Raw genomic sequence first — 16,013 nt, forward strand, 5'->3', positions numbered from 1 at the left:
AGTGGACCCTATTCAATCAGTTGAAGGCCTGAAAAGAAGAAAAGGCTGACTCTAGTGAGTAAGAGGGAACTGCTCCTGCCTGACTGCCTTCACGCTGCTTGCACTTGTCTTTGGTCTCTTACTGAAACAGTCGCTCTCCCTGGGTTTGGAGTCTTCACTAGCTTTTGGACTAGAATTACACCACTGGTTCTCTTGGTTCTTAAGCCCTTTGGACTTGGACTAAACTGTCTCTCCAGCTTACAAACTGCAGATCTTGGAACACAACTTAGCAACTAAACAACAATAATAATCAAGTGAGCCAATTCCTTACAGTAAACATTTTTATACATAATACATGTGTGTGATTATGTGAGTGTATGTATATAAGGGTGTGTATGTGTATATAATCTCTGTTTTTTTTTTTTAAATTCAGTTGACTTACAGTGTTGTGTAGTTTCTGATGAAATCACATCAGCAATGATTCAGATAAATCTATATCTATCTATAGAGAGAGAACCTTTTCCATATTCCATTCCATTGTAGCTTATTACAAGATATTGATATTTCCTGTCCTATACAGTAGAATCTTGCTGTTTGTATATTTTATATATAGTAGTTTGTATCTTTTAATCCCAAACTCCAAATTTATCCCTCTCCTGTCCTTTTCCCTTTGGTAACCCTAAATTGCTTTCAATGTCTACGAGTCACTTTCTGTTTTGTGAATAAGTTCATTTGTATCATTTTTTAAGATTCCACATATAAGTGATATTAAATGATATTTATCTTTCTCTGTATGACTTAACTTCACTTAGTACATAATCTCTAAGTTCATTCATGTTGTGGCAAATGACATATTTCATTCTGTTTAATGGCTGAGTAGTATTCCAGGAAAAAAAGAACGAAATGATGTCATTTGCCACAACATGGATGGACTTAAAGATGAACACTAAGTGAAGGAAGACAGACAGAGAAAGGCAAGTATTATATGATGTCAATTGTATGTGGAATCTTAAAAAATGATACAAATGAACTTATTTACAAATTTTCTAATGGCTGAGTAGTATTCCATTCCCTTTCATAGATCACAACCTTGTCACGGAGAAGGGGTTTGCATAGCTCAAAGAAGCTATGAGCCATGCTGTGCAGGGCCAGCCAAGATGGGCATAATAAAGAGTTTTGACAAAACGTGGCCCACTGGAGGAGGAATGTCAAATCACTTCAGTATTCGTGCCTAGAGAAAACCCCATGAACAGTAGGACAAGGCAAAAAGATACAGGGCAATTACTAATAGGTCCAGAAAGAATGAAGTGGGTATGCCAAAGTAGGAACAATGCTCAGCTGTGAACGTGTCTGCTGGTGAAAGTAAAGCCCAATGCTGTAAAGAACAATATTAGATAGAAATCTGTAATGTTAGGTCTGTAAATCAAGGAAAATTGAACATAGTCAAGTAGGAGATGGCAAGACTGAACATGGATAGCTTAACAATCAGTGAACTAAAATGAACAGGAATGGGTGAATTTAATTAAGATGAACATTATATCTACTCCTGTGGGCAAGAATCCCATAGAAGACATGGCGTAGCCCTCATAATCAACAAGAGTCCAAAATGCAGTACTTGGATGCAGTCTCAAGGCAAAGCATTCAACATCACAGTAATCCAATTCTATGCCCCCACAACCAATGCCAAAGAAGCTGAAGTTGAACAATTCTATGAAGACCTAGAAGACCTCCTAGAACTAATACCAAAAAAAAAAAAGATGCCCTATTCATCATAGGAGATTAGAATGCAAAAGTAGGAAGTCAAGAGATACCTGCAGTAATTGGCAAGTTTAGTCTTAGAGTACAAAATGAAGCAGGGCAAAGGCTAACAGAATTCTGCCAAAAGAACGCACTGGTCATAGAAAACACCAACCAGACATCTTGGAGTGTGAAGTCAAGTAGGCCTTAGAAAGCATTACTATAAACAAAGCTAGTGGAGATGATGGAATTTTAGTTGAGCTATTTAAAATCCTTAAAAATGATGCTGTTAAAGTGCTGTACTCAATATGTCATCACATTTGGAAAACTCAGCAATGGCCACAGGATTGGAAAAGGTCAGTTTTCATACCAATCCCAAAGAAAGGCAATGCCAAAGAATGTTCAAACCACCATACAATGGCACTCATTTCCTATGCTAGCAAGGTAATTCTCAAAATCCTTCAGCAGTATGTGAACCAAGAACTTTCAGATGTATAAGCTGAGTTTTGAAGAGGCAGAGGAACTAAAGATCAAACTGCTGACATTCACTGGATCACAAAGAAAGCAGGTGAATTTCAGAAAAATATCTACTTCTGTTTCATTGACTACTCTAAAGCCTTTGACTGTGTGGATCACAACAGACTGGAAAATTCTTAGAGAGATGGGAGTAACAGACCACCTTACCTGTCTCTTGAGACACCTGTATGTGGGTCAAGAAGCAACAGTTAGAACCAGACATGGCACAACGCACTGGTTCCAAATTGGAAAAGGAGTAACAGGCTGTATACTGTCACCCTTCTTACTTATGCACAGCTTACATATGTACTTCTATGCATAGTACACCACGTGAAATGCCAGGCTGGATGAACCACAAGCTGGAATCAAGATTGCTGGAGAAATATCAACAACCTCAGATATGCAGATGATACCACTCTAATAGCAAAAAGTGAAGAGGAACTAAAGAGACTCTTATGAGGCCAAAAGAGGAGAGTGAAAAGGCTGGCTTGAAACTCAGCAGTAAAAAACTAAGATTATGGCCTCTGGTCCTATCACTTCATGGCAAACAGAAGGGGAAAAAAGTAGAAGTAGTGACATATTTTATTTTCTTGGGCTCCAATTTCACTGTGGACAGTGACTGCAGCCATGAAGTTAAAAGATGCTTGCTCCTTGGAAGGAAGGTTATGACTAACCTAGACAGCGTATTAAATAGAAGAGACATTACCTTGCTGACAAAGGTCCATATAGTTAAAGCTATGGTTTTTCCAGTAGTCATGTACGGATGTGAAAGTTGGACCATAAAGACTGAGCACTGAGAATTGATGCTTTTGAACTGTGCTACTAGAGAAGACTCTCAAGAGTCCCTTGGACTGCAAGGAGATCAAACCAGTTAATCCTAAAGGAAATCAACCCTGAATATTCATTGTAAGGACTGATGTTGAAACTGAAGCTCCAATACTTCGACCACATGATGCAAAGAGCCAACTCACTGAAAAAGACCCTGATGCTGGGAAAGATTGAGGGGAAGAGGGGAAGCGGGTGGCAGAGGATGAGATGGTTAAATAGCATCACCAATTCAATGGATTTAAATGTGAGCAAACTCTGTGAGATAGCAGAGAATAGAGGAGCCTGGCATGCTGCAGTCCATGGGGTTGCAAACAGCTGAACAGGACTTAGTGGCTAAAGAACAACAAAGTATTCAATTTCATATATATCAATATATACCACATCTTTAACTATTCATTTGTTGGTGGACATTTAGGTTGCTTCCATATCTTAGCTACTGTGAACAGCACTGCTATGAACAGAGGTGCATTACCTTTTCAAATTTGAGTTTCTCCAGATTTATGTTCAGGAGTGGGATTGCTGGATTGAACTCTATTTTTAGTTTTTTAAGAAGCCTCCATCCTGTTTCCCATAGTGCCTGCCACTATCTACATTCCCACTAACACTGTAGGAAGGTCCCTTTTCACCATATCCTCTCCAGCATTTATTCTTTGTAGACTTTTTGATGATGGTCATTCTGACTGGTATAAGGTGGCATCTCATTATAGTTTTCACTTGCATTTCTCTAATAATTAGCAGTGTTGGGCATCTTTTCATGTGTTTGTTAGCCATCTGTATATTTTCTTTGGACAAATGTCTATTTAGGTCTTCTGACCATTTTTTGATTGGGTTTGTTTTTGTTATTGAGTTATATGAGCTGTTTGTATATTTTGGAAATTAAGCCCTTGCTGGTTGCATCATTTGCAAATATTTCTTTCCCAGTCCACAAGTTTTTTTTTTTTTTTTTTTTGTTTCATTTTATTTATGATTTTCTTTGCTGTGCAAAAGCTTTTAAGTTTAATTAGGTACCATTTGCTTATTTTTGCTTTTATTTCTATTGCTTTGGGAGACAGACCTAAGAAACTACTGCTATGATTTACATCATAGAATATTTTTCCTATGTTCTCTTCTAGTATAGTATCATGTCTCACATTTATTTTTTTCCCATTTAATTGCCTTGGCACTTGTGCTGAAAATCAATCAACTCTAATATGACATCTTATTTTTGGACTCTACTCTGTTTTGTTATAGCAAGGTTGTTGTTCAGTTGCTCAGTCGTGTCTGACTCTTTGTGACCCCATGGACTGCAACACACCAGGCTTCCCTGTCCTTCACCATCACCAGAGCTTGCTCAAACTCATGTCCAATGAGTCGGTGATGCCATCCAACCATCTCATTCTTTGTCATCCCCTTCTCCTCCTGCCCTCAATCTTTCATAGCATCAGGGTCTTTTCCAATTGGTTGGCTCTTTGCATCAGGTGGCCAAAGTACTGGAGCTTCAGTTTCAACATCAGTCCTTCCAAGGAATATTCAGGGTTGATTTCCTTTAGTAATCTTTTGATTACTGTAGATTTACAGTAAGTTTCAAACTTTGGTAGTGTAAACTCTTCAACTTTTATACCCACTCCCTGAAATATTTTTGCTACTTTAGATCTTTTGTATACCCATATACATTTAAGAATAAGCTTGTCACTTCTAACAAAAAAGCCTATATAATCTTTATAGGGATTTCCTTGAATCTACAGATTAGAGAACTGCAGTTCTAACAATATCCTAACAGTATCTCTCTCCATTTGTTTAGACATCCTTTAATTTAACTCAGCAATGTTTTGCATTTGTCTTCCTTTAGTTAACTCTGGGAACTCTGAAATTACTATTTTCAATAACTGTGTCCACTATGAAACTTTTTTTTTTTTGGACAGGATGCATCAATCTCTTGATGTTAACACAGCCAGAGGTATACAGGCTGTTTTTGAGAATGTTTTTTCCAGATGCAGTGTTATCACTAATTCCCACAACACATCATTTTTTGATCACCACTGCTTTTGACAGCCCATCCAAATAATTTGTGGTTGGGGTTTCAGCTGGAGATTTGCAAGAAGAGGAGGAAATACAGATTTTTGCACTGTCATGTTACAATAGTTACAAGCAGTCTTAAATAGATTTGTTTAGTATTTGTCAGAAAAAGCTAATTTTTTCATTCTCACTAAACAAAAGCATGGGCTCTGGAGCCAGACTACCTGTGTTCTAATCCCATTCTGCCATCCGCTAGTTGTGAGATTAGGAGAGTAGCTTCACCTCCCTTTTGCCTCAGTATCTGTAAAATGCTAAGAAAAATAGGGTATACCTGAAAGATTTGTGAGGATTAAATGATTTATATAAAGTAAATTAGGAGGGTAAAAAGTAAACTTTACCTAAGTATTAGCTCATTTTGCATATCTGAGAATAAGATTTTACTATTTGTGAACTGACATATTTGGTTTATGATAATTATAAGACTACATAGGATATGGAAGAGTGCTCATGTTTTAAGTGAAAAGGCAGATTAGAAAATAAAATGTATATATGACTGAAATTATGTAATAATATGTGTACCAACCAAGAGAACCTGGAAAGGAACATATAAAAGTAAAACAGCTGTTTCAGGTTGATGAAATCATAGGTAACTTCTGTGTTGAATATTTTCCACACTTTGTACAAGTTTGATTTTACACAAAATAATTATTTAAAAACAAGATACAAATGATAATCTTTTCTCACCGGAAACCATTTACTTCCACTCCTTGGCACAGATGGCGATTTTATTTGCAATAAGTTACCTTTAATAGAAACTTTGAATGCAGACTTCTGAAAATATCAATAAGGTTTTTTCTATTTAATTTTTAATTTTTACTTTTGAAGTTAAAAAACCTGACTGTAAGAACCTATTAGTTATCTAAGTTTCAAAATTAACACACGAATTGCTTTTTGGTGTCTATATCTGAAGTTGTGTTGAGAAGGAATTCGGTTCTCTTCCAGCTGGGACAGCTGGCGTAGCAATGGCAAAGGTGTTCTTTGGTTATTTCTCTTGGGGAAAATGTTCCATGTAATCAAACAAACAAAAATACATAAATGGAAAGAAAGAGTGAAAATACGCAGCGGGCTGAGTAAGAAGGAGAAAGACAAGTAAAGCTAAATATGAGGAGCAAAAATACAGAAGAGGTTCAAACAGAAGAAGACCCAGATCCTCCCCTAACTCTCAAGGAATACATATTTCCTTGTTATCATTTGTCATTGAATACTCTCCAACCATTATGACTTGCTGTCAAAGTTCTACTCACATTCTCTTTCATATCTTTCAATTTAGCAAGACAAGGTAATGCTCTGTTTTTTTTTCTTTTTTTAAATTTTATTTTATTTTTAAACTTTACAGTACTGTATTAGTTTTGCCAAATATCGAAATGCTCTATTTTTTATAAAATTAGGAGATAGGTTTTTATCTTTCAGATCTCATCAAAATCAAAAGAGTATTGTTTAAAAATTATTTCTAAAGATGTGTTTCAGGTAAGCTCACCAGAACATTATGGTTAATCATGAAATAAAGCCAAGGGGTGAATATAAAATTTGATCTATATTCAATCTGATTATATCACAATTCAATTTTTATTCAACTATAATACCATCTTTTACTAGGTCATTTGCTTAGAAATTCTATATGAAGTGGCCTTCTAGGCTTTAATTATATTTCTTACCTCAAGATAACTCTTAACAGAATCTTAAAATTCTGTCTTGTAGACAGAAATGATTGCTCAATTTTGCAGTCATGATACAAGTCCATTCAATAACAATTATGTGACTTATTTGGATAAAATTTAAAGCATCCTAGTTTTTAAAGATACATTTATTTTATTTTGGTTGCACCGTGTCTTTGTTGCTGCGTGCAGGCTTTCTCTAGTTGCAGGGAACGGGGGTTCTCTTCGTGTGGTACGCAGGCTTCACACTGCAGTGACTTCTCTAGTTGTGGAGCTTGGCTTCTAGGTGCACGGGCTTCAGTAACTGTGACTGGGCGGCCCTAGAGCACACAGGCTTCAGCAGTTGTGACTCACGGACTCTAGAGTGTGGGCTCATTAGCTGTGGTGCACACACTTAGCTGCTTCACAGCATGTGGAATCTTCCTGGACCAGGGGTCGAACCTGTGCCCCTGTGTTGGCAGGTGGATTCTTATCCACTGAACCACCAGGGAAGCCTTATTAGTTTTATTTTAGTGGAAATAACCAACAGCTATACAATAATGTTCACAAAGTATTCACAGTCTAAAATAATTCATACTACTTAGTATTTGGTCATTTTCCAGTGTTTGTATTCATCAGCTTTGCAAGCATAAAATAAACTAACAGAGTTCTTTCTCAAATGGTTTGTAACCAAACAAGCAAAGTCATTTTTAAATGCTTAAAAAGTTGAATAATCATGGGAAATATAGTGAGAGAAATGAAAATAAACATGGAATATGTTGGAAATTAAGATAGAATGAAGAGTCTCTTTTTTTTGTGATTATTTAGCCATTGTCTTTCAATCTGTTGTTGAAATGACTAATTAAACATAATACTTTGGAAAATATTAGAACTCATTATAAAGGACAATTATCCAAACCTTATTTATAAGTAAGTACAACCATTAAAATTGCAGATTAACATTAGGATTTTCACATATGCTAACAAATAACACAGAAATGCAGAATGATGGCAATTTAAGAAAACTGAGATACTAATTGGAAAAAAGATTCCTTTAAGTATTTGAAATTTTGTTCATAAATCTGGTTGTTGTAATCTAGATTTAGTCTATGGTTCAGCCCTTTGTTTGTGCTAGGGTTTAGACAGAGTTGGTTTCTTTGGCTTCTTACATACCAATGGTATTATTTCTAGCTATTTCAGTTCTCCATCATGAATAAGATCAGAGTTGTCACAATTACTCTAGTTTGGCTTAATTGTTCCTGTCCTTACCAAAGGCAGGCCCTAACTTAGCTAGCCATTACATTATAAGTGATGAGTTTGAAAGAAAGAGTAAAAAGGGATGGAAAGTGAAATAAAGAACAAGGGCTCAAAAAATACTGCGACAAAGAACAAGACAAGGTGAGCCAAGTCCTTTCTCCAGAAGACTCTTGTAAAGATTGGTAAAATGAAACATTGGCTGTACACAGAAGCAATCTGTGATATAAGAAGAAATATTAAATTAAAAATGTACATCAAATATAAAATTATATCTACAACTACTATGGCAGTACTGAACAATCTAGCATGTGTCAATAAACATAAAAAAAAAATAAACATAAATGAGACTGAATCACTCACCTTATCAAGCTCACTTGTCAGTTTTTTATTTTCTTCAGTTAATAACACTTTTTCTCGTTCATACTGTTGCTTGAACTCATTTTCAAATTCTTCCCTTTCACTTTGACTAATACAATTCAAAATATGCAAGAAAAAAAGGAGTTGAATTAAAAGTAAAATAATGGTATTGTATCATATGCTCTATTCTGAAAAACCACTATATCTCAATTGCTCCAAATCCCAATCCTTTCCCTTAAAATGAAGAAATCTCAATCACTTCCTTTTAATTAATAAGTAGATTTCTCTGCTTAATAACATTTATTTTGTTGTTCATTTGAAAATCTGAGGAAGACATCCTGATTATGCTCTCCTTATTTGGCTGTGTATATGCTAGGAAGTATGAGATCATGAGGAAGCAAGGGGAAAAGGAGGATACAGGGACCACAGTATGATTCTACACTCAGGTCTAGATTGCACAGAAAATTCAAGAAAACTCAAATTATACTACCAACAGTTCTCTCAATACACTCAGGCCATCCTTCCCTAATTCCTTCTTTGCTTCTTCCCTACGTACCTACCAGTCTACATATATATACATATAACACATTTAATGTTATAAAACTTGTTTAGTTCTGGGGGACAGAACTGATTAACCCTTAGAGGTAAACACAATTCTACAAACTTTTTAAAAACCTCCCTTTTACTTTCATGTATTGGAGAAGGGAATGGCAACCCACTCCAGTGTTCTTGCCTGGACGGGGGAGCCTGGTGGGCTTCCGTCTATGGGGTCACACAGAGTCGGACACGACTTAAGTGACTTAGCAGCAGCAGCAGCAAAGGAGACAGGGGAATCAGTTTTTGAATACTGAACTGAAGTGTAGAGAAGAGCCTTATCTCTACTGCAGTTTGATGGAGAAAGTTGGTTAGCAGCAAATAAATTTCAAAGTGAAGTAGTTCTGGGTAATTCTATAATTGCTTCCAAGTCAACAAAGAACACAAATAATGGTTGATTTAAAAATGTAATCTTAAAAATCCCTTTATCACTAAATTATTGAATATAAATTAAATTATAATTATATGATTAACTTCTAGGAAAATAACCATTTTGTGTCCAAGCAAATGTGTCACTTTATTATCTACAATCAAAACGTGAAATTCAGTTATGTTTAGAATCTTTCTAGATTCAGAAGCAACAAAAACAACAACTTAAAAAAATATGAAAAACTAAAAAGATGCATTCTTTCAGAAATACAAGTAGATGAAAGTAAATTGAGTAAAATTTCTATAAAGGGCTTCCCTGGAGGCTCAGTGGTAAAGAATATGCCTGCCAATGCAGGAGACATGGGTTTGATTTCTGGCCTAGGAAGATCCCACATGCCTCAGAGGAAGTGAGTCCATGCACCACAACTACTGAGCCTGTGCTCTGGAGCCTGGAAGCCACAGCTACTGGACCCACGTGCTGCAACTACTGAAGTCCAAAGGCCCTGGAGTCTGTCCTTGGCAACAAGAGAAGCCATTGCAAGGAGAAGCCCTCACACCGCAACTAGAGAGTATCCTCTGCTCACCGCAACTAGAGAAAAGTGCACAGCAATGAAGACCCAGCACAGCCAAAAAAATTTTTTCTATATAAAACCGTTTTTGTTTTTTCCTATTAGCATTAAACATAAGTCTCTGCCATACTTAAACAAAATAAACAAAAAGGAAAGTGAAAGTGTTACTCAGTCGTATCCAACTCTTTGAGACCCCATGGACTGTAGCCAACCAGGCTCCTCTGTCCATGGAATTCTCCAAGCAAGAATACTAGAGTGGGTTACCAGTCCTTTCTCCAGGGAATCTTCCTGATCCAGGGATCGAACCCGCATTTCCACCATTGCAGGCAGATTCTTTACTGTCTGAGCCACCAGGGAAGCCTTTAAAAATGTGCTGAGGGTCTACTATGACGGCGGTGGTTTAGTCACTCAGTTGTGTCTGACTCTTGCAACTGCATGGACTGTAACCCACCAGACTCCTCCATCCATGGAATTTCCCAGGCAAGAATACTAGAGTGGGTTGCCATTTCCTTCTCCAGGGGATCTTTCCAACCTGGGGAGTGAACCTAGGTCTCCTGCTTTGCAGGCAGTCCCTTGCATTGCAGGCTGATTTTTTACCAAGTTAGCCACTTTCCTGGTCTTCCTGTTCACTGGTAACCACCTTGAAATCTTGAGACTGCCATATTCACTTAATTCATTGCCTAATTTTTCTTCCCTATGCCAAAATCTGGCTTCTGCTGCCATCACCTCAAAAAAAATGCTGTCTCAAACCTATTGTTCCAAACTGTTATTATATCCAATCTACTGGCTACCTTTGACACTGTCCCCATTTCCCTCTCTTGAAATGCAGTCTTCCTCTGGCTTCAGTGATGCCCACTTTCCTGATTTCTGCCTACATTTTGACTTTCTAGCTGTCTTTGTGAGCCCCCACCATCCCCTCCTTCCTCCACATAAATGCCAATACTCTTAGGTATTCTGTCTCAGGTGCTCAACTTTTCTTTACACCTTCTTCCTGAGCTATTGCATCTATTATATTACCTGATTTCAATTATCATCTATTATGCTGAATTTACATCTGAATCTACATTGGAGATGAATTAGAACTAATTAAACTACTCCAATCTACATTGGAGAAGGAAATGGCAACCCACTCCAGTATTCTTGCCTGGAGAATCCCATGGACAAAGGAGCCTAGCAGGCTACAGTCCATGGATTTGCAAGAGTTGGACACAACTTAGCGACTAAACCACCACTATGTAGGTTGGAAGCTTTCCTGGGTTTCAAACTGTCGACTTGATATCTCCTCAAAATTGTCTCCTAAGCACCTCCAATTCAACATGCCCAACCCTAATAACAGATAATCAAGTTACCACCAACACCACCTTCCTTTCCCTATAATCATATATTCGACTTACTCTTCTCTTACTATAGGAAAAAACACAGCTAAGGTCAACCTCTTTGCTTATGTGCCTGCTTAAGTACACTTCTTCCCTATCTGTCTGAATCATCTACTGGGTACTTTCTATCAGATTACAAGCATGGTGTTATTTTTGAGATAAATTTCTCCTCCAATTATTATTTCACCTTCTTGTTCTTGCAATGAAAGACTTCCAATAATAACAGTGTTATATATATCCTGTCTCCAAACACTCTCCTTCAAGTCTTCAGATCCATTATGGGTTTTCTGGCCCCTGAAATTGTTCTTATCAAAGTCACCAATGACCTTCATATTTTTAAACTCATCTATCAATTATATGGTCCTCATCTTATTTGATTTAGACCTCATCTAATTTGACATGTAGACAGATTTGATACACATTCATCATAATACCAAATCTGGGCACCAAATTTGCCTGGTCTTCTTCTTATCATTCTTCCTGGCTCTTTCTTATCCACTTTGCTGTTCCTTCATTTCTCAGCTTCTAAAGATTGGAGTTCCAGGGTACGGTCCTAGGACTTCTTTTTCATCCATATTCATTCACTAAGTGATCTCATATAGTCTCACCCCTTTTGATATCATGTGAGTAATAGATCCCCCTAGGATTTTATCTCCAGCCCTGAAATCCAGACTTGTTTACATGATGACCTATTTGACATTTCCACCTGGATGTCTAAAAGCATCTCACACATAATTTGAGCTTCTGATATTCTCATCCCAAACTTACTTCTTTTGTAGTCTTCCTCTCTAAATGGTAACTATATTCTCTTAATTGCTAAGGCCCAAAACGGTAGTATCACCCTTGATTTTTCCTCTTTCTTTCTTATCCATATCTAGTGTATCAGCAACTATCATTATCTTTACCTTTTCTGCCACCAACCTAGGCTCAAGCCACCATCATCTTTTGCCTAGATTACTGCAATAGCCTTCTAAATGGTTTTCCTGCCTTTTCTCTTATCTAGTTCAGACTTTTCTTAAACTAGTCATCAGAGTAACCCTTTTAAAACACAAGTCAGTATTTGTCCATTTTCCACTCACTATCCTGCAATGCTTCCCTGCCATGGTTTTGAAAGGGAAAATATAAGTCGCTTAGTCGTGTCTGACTCTTTGCGACCCCATGGACTATACGGTCCATGGAATTCTCCAGGCCAGGATACTGGAGTGAGTAGCCTTTCCCTTCTCCAGAGGATCTTCCCAACCAGGGACTGAACCCAGGTCTCCCACATTGCAGGCAGATTCTTTACCAGCTGAGCCACAAGGGAAGCCTGCCATGGTTTTACTGTAAGTAATTGTAAGTCACTGAAAATGACATAAAACTTTACATGATCTGGCACCCATTACCTCTCATACATATCTCTCACTATTCTTTCTCTTTAACTCTGTTTTATCTACATTGGACTCGTTTTTAGTATTATTATTTTAATAGACTTTGATGTTTTGAATGGTTTTAAGTTCATAGCAATACTGAAAGGAAAGAGTGGTGTGTTTGTTATTATTAATGAATCTACATTAGACACATCATTATTACTAAAACTCTACAATTTATATTAGGTTGTATAGTGACATACATAGAGTAGTTTCACTGTCCGAGAAATCCTCTGTACCCTGCATATTCATCCCATCCTCCTTCCAACCCCTGCAATCACTTATCTTTTTACTATCTCAACAGACTTCTTAATGTAAAATGTTCTTCTCATACATATGTAAGGACCCACTTTCTCTGGTCCTTACTGAGAAATCACCTTCTCAGTATAATTTTTCCTGGCTATCATGTGTATGTGTGTGTACAATTTAATTCTCACCCTAATGCTTCACAGTTCCCATCCTGTGCCTTACTTTTTGTTCTTGGACTTAATAATTATCTAACATATTCTGTATTTTACTTATTTTGTTTATATTTTATTTATAGTCTTTCACCATAATTAAAGGAAAGCTCCATAAGGACAGAGAATTTTTGTCTGTTCACTGCTATGTCCCCAGGGCCTACAACAGTGCTTTCACATAGCAGGTTCTAAAAAAATTTGTTGAATGAATGGACCAAACTGAATTAAACTCAAGCTGCCCATATAAGTTGAGAATGACAATAACATACATTTAGTTCCCTAAAACCTAGAAATTTGAGTATCACTGATAATTTCTTCTGCTTCTCATTTCTCATATCTGGTCATTATGTCCTCCAGGTTCTGTCTTCTCAGTAGACTTTCTGAGTTCATATGCCTTTCTCCATCTTCACTGTCATACATAAGGTCCAGGTACCTCATCTCTCATGGGTAGATTCCTGTCTACAGTCTGCTCCTTTTAATCTACACAGTAATAAGAGTGATCTTTCAAAAATATAATCTTGATATTTTTCTTCACTAGTCTTAGGATAAAGTCTAAATTCCTTACTTTCCTTCATGATCTTACCTCTATTTTCCTTTCCAGTTTCATTTCTTAACACTCATCTTTATTTTTATGCCTCCACCATAATGAACATCTTTCTTTTTTTAAATATGTCATTGCTACCCTGTTCCTATAGATCGTGGCAAAGTCTGCTAAACTTTGCCTGGACACTCTTCCACAGCTATATATTTCTTATATCCTTGGTCTTAACTCAGAAATAATTTTTGTTCAAAAAACCCAGACACACCAAAGTTAACATTTGAAAAAAAAGAAAGAAATAAACAACAACAAAAAAACCCAAGCAGCAAAGTCATCTTTTGCATCTCTTCTACAAGTGTTCCTACACTTCCCATTTGCTTTCCTATGATGCTGTAATATAATCTTCTATTTACCAATCTTGACTTTTCTCTTCTTGAGGACTAGACTGTATTTATTGCATATGTTTCTCCAATCCTTGACACCAAACAGGTACTCAACAAATAATTATTAGAGGAGTAAATAACTTGATTCTTACCTCTCTCTCCTGTTTTTTTCCAATTTGTCTTTCAAAATCATAATTTCTTTGTTGAGAGCAAGTTGTTGGCCTTCTGAATCATGTAGTTCTTTCTTCAGATTTTTAATTTCATTTGCATGTATTCCTTCTCTCTTGGACAATTCTTCTTCATAAAAGATACTTTTCTTTTCCAAATCAGTCTTTAGTTTGGTTATTTCTTGTTGATGTTCTATGCTGTATACGCCTGGTGAGTAACTAATTTGTTTTTGCTATAGAAGTAATAATACAAGATTAGTTAATCTGTAAGAATAATAAAATATCAAATAATAACTATAATACAAAGGACTGTTGATGGAAATGAATATTACTTTTGCATATTATTATATAGACTAATACTTTATTAAGGCTGTTAACCTTTTGTCTGCCATATGTTACTAATATTTTTCTAAGTGTGTATTCCTTTATTGTTGTATTTTAGTCTCCTTCACACCAGGATTAAATATTTATCTAATGGTACTTATATAATCATTTGTTTTACATTTAAATTTCGAATTTATATATAACACTGCGTATGAGTTAGGGGAAAATCTAACTGCATCCTGTTTCTGATGTGGAACTTATAAAATGTTATAAACACACTTGTGTCTTTAACAGATTAAATTGGGGGAGAAGCGGTAGAGCTAGAATGCACAAAAAGAAAAGGGAGAAGTCTTCTGCAATGGTCCAAGGAGAAATGACAAAGGTCTAATCTAACATCTCCGTAGCCATTCCAGGAAAAAAATGACACAATTCTTTGCATTTAGGTAGGGTAGTAAGAAGAAGAAATTTTGGTTGAAAGCCATCTTTTGTAGAAATTAGGTTGAAATATACTCTTGGTATCAAAGAGAAAGGAAAATGTAAAGTCCAACGGCTCTTCAAAGTAGTGCTTAAGGTAAGACAAAGGTTATGACTATAAGATTTCCTGAGTTTTGTACCTTTTCTATTTTGTTATATGCAACTTTCCCAGATGATCCACAATAAAACTTTTAAAATCCAAAGAACCTTTGAGATTATACTTAGTGACAACAGGAATCAAAATCTAGAGGGCAGTGCATCCTTTTTTTGAAGTCTGTATTAAGGGTAGGGACATATCCCGGAGTAGAAGGACATGCACTCATCTTCCTGAGAGAACACCAAAATCGCAATTAGCTGCTTTTTTTGGATCCACCAAAAAAAGATACCCCATGTCCAAAGGCAAAGGAGAAGCTGCAGCAAGCTGATGGGAAGTGGGGGGACAATAAAGAAGACTGAGCACTGAAGGACTGAAGCTTTTGAACTGTGGTGTGGGAGAAGACTCTTGAGAGTCCCCTGGACTGCAAGGAGATCCAACCAGTCAATCCTAAAGGAAATCAACCCTGAATATTCATTGGAAGGACTGATGCTGAAGCTTCAATACTTGGGCCACCTGATGCAAAGAGCTGACTCATTAGAAAAGACCCTGATGTTGGACAAAATTGAAGGCAGGAGGAGAAGGGAACGACAAAGGATAAGATGGTTGGATGGCATCACCGACTCAAAGGACATGAGTGTGAGCAAGCTTCAGGAGTTGGTGATGGACAGAGAGGCCTGACATGCTGCAGTCCACAGGGTTGCAAACAGTCGGACATGACTGAAGAAATGAACTGACTGACTGAGGAGTGTTAATAATTTTATGTTTCACATCTGGGTCTGTGATCTATTTTAAGTTAATTTTTGTGAAGGGTGTAAGCTCTATTTATAGATTATTATTATTATTTTTTTTTGGTATGCGCTATCTGGTTGTTCTAAGCCATTTGTTAAAAAGAACA

At 36.7% G+C, this 16,013-nt stretch overlaps 1 protein-coding gene across 19 annotated transcripts in view; it reads right to left on the bottom strand.

The window, feature by feature from the left end:
* The window catches only part of CDC42BPA (CDC42 binding protein kinase alpha), a 299,393-nt gene that overhangs the window by 71,588 nt on the left and 211,792 nt on the right, over positions 1-16,013 (bottom strand). For all 19 annotated transcript variants that reach the window (XM_070768074.1, XM_070768072.1, XM_070768070.1 and 16 more), the window contains 2 exons: positions 14,209-14,456; positions 8,367-8,472 (listed from right to left, as the gene is read on the bottom strand). In XM_070768074.1, the coding sequence (XP_070624175.1) occupies positions 8,367-8,472; positions 14,209-14,456 (354 nt within the window). The remainder of the gene's footprint in view (positions 1-8,366; positions 8,473-14,208; positions 14,457-16,013) is intronic.

The sequence above is a fragment of the Bos indicus genome, chromosome 16 (genome assembly GCF_029378745.1).
Source record: "Bos indicus isolate NIAB-ARS_2022 breed Sahiwal x Tharparkar chromosome 16, NIAB-ARS_B.indTharparkar_mat_pri_1.0, whole genome shotgun sequence".
In the NCBI taxonomy this organism is placed as follows: domain Eukaryota; kingdom Metazoa; phylum Chordata; class Mammalia; order Artiodactyla; family Bovidae; genus Bos; species Bos indicus.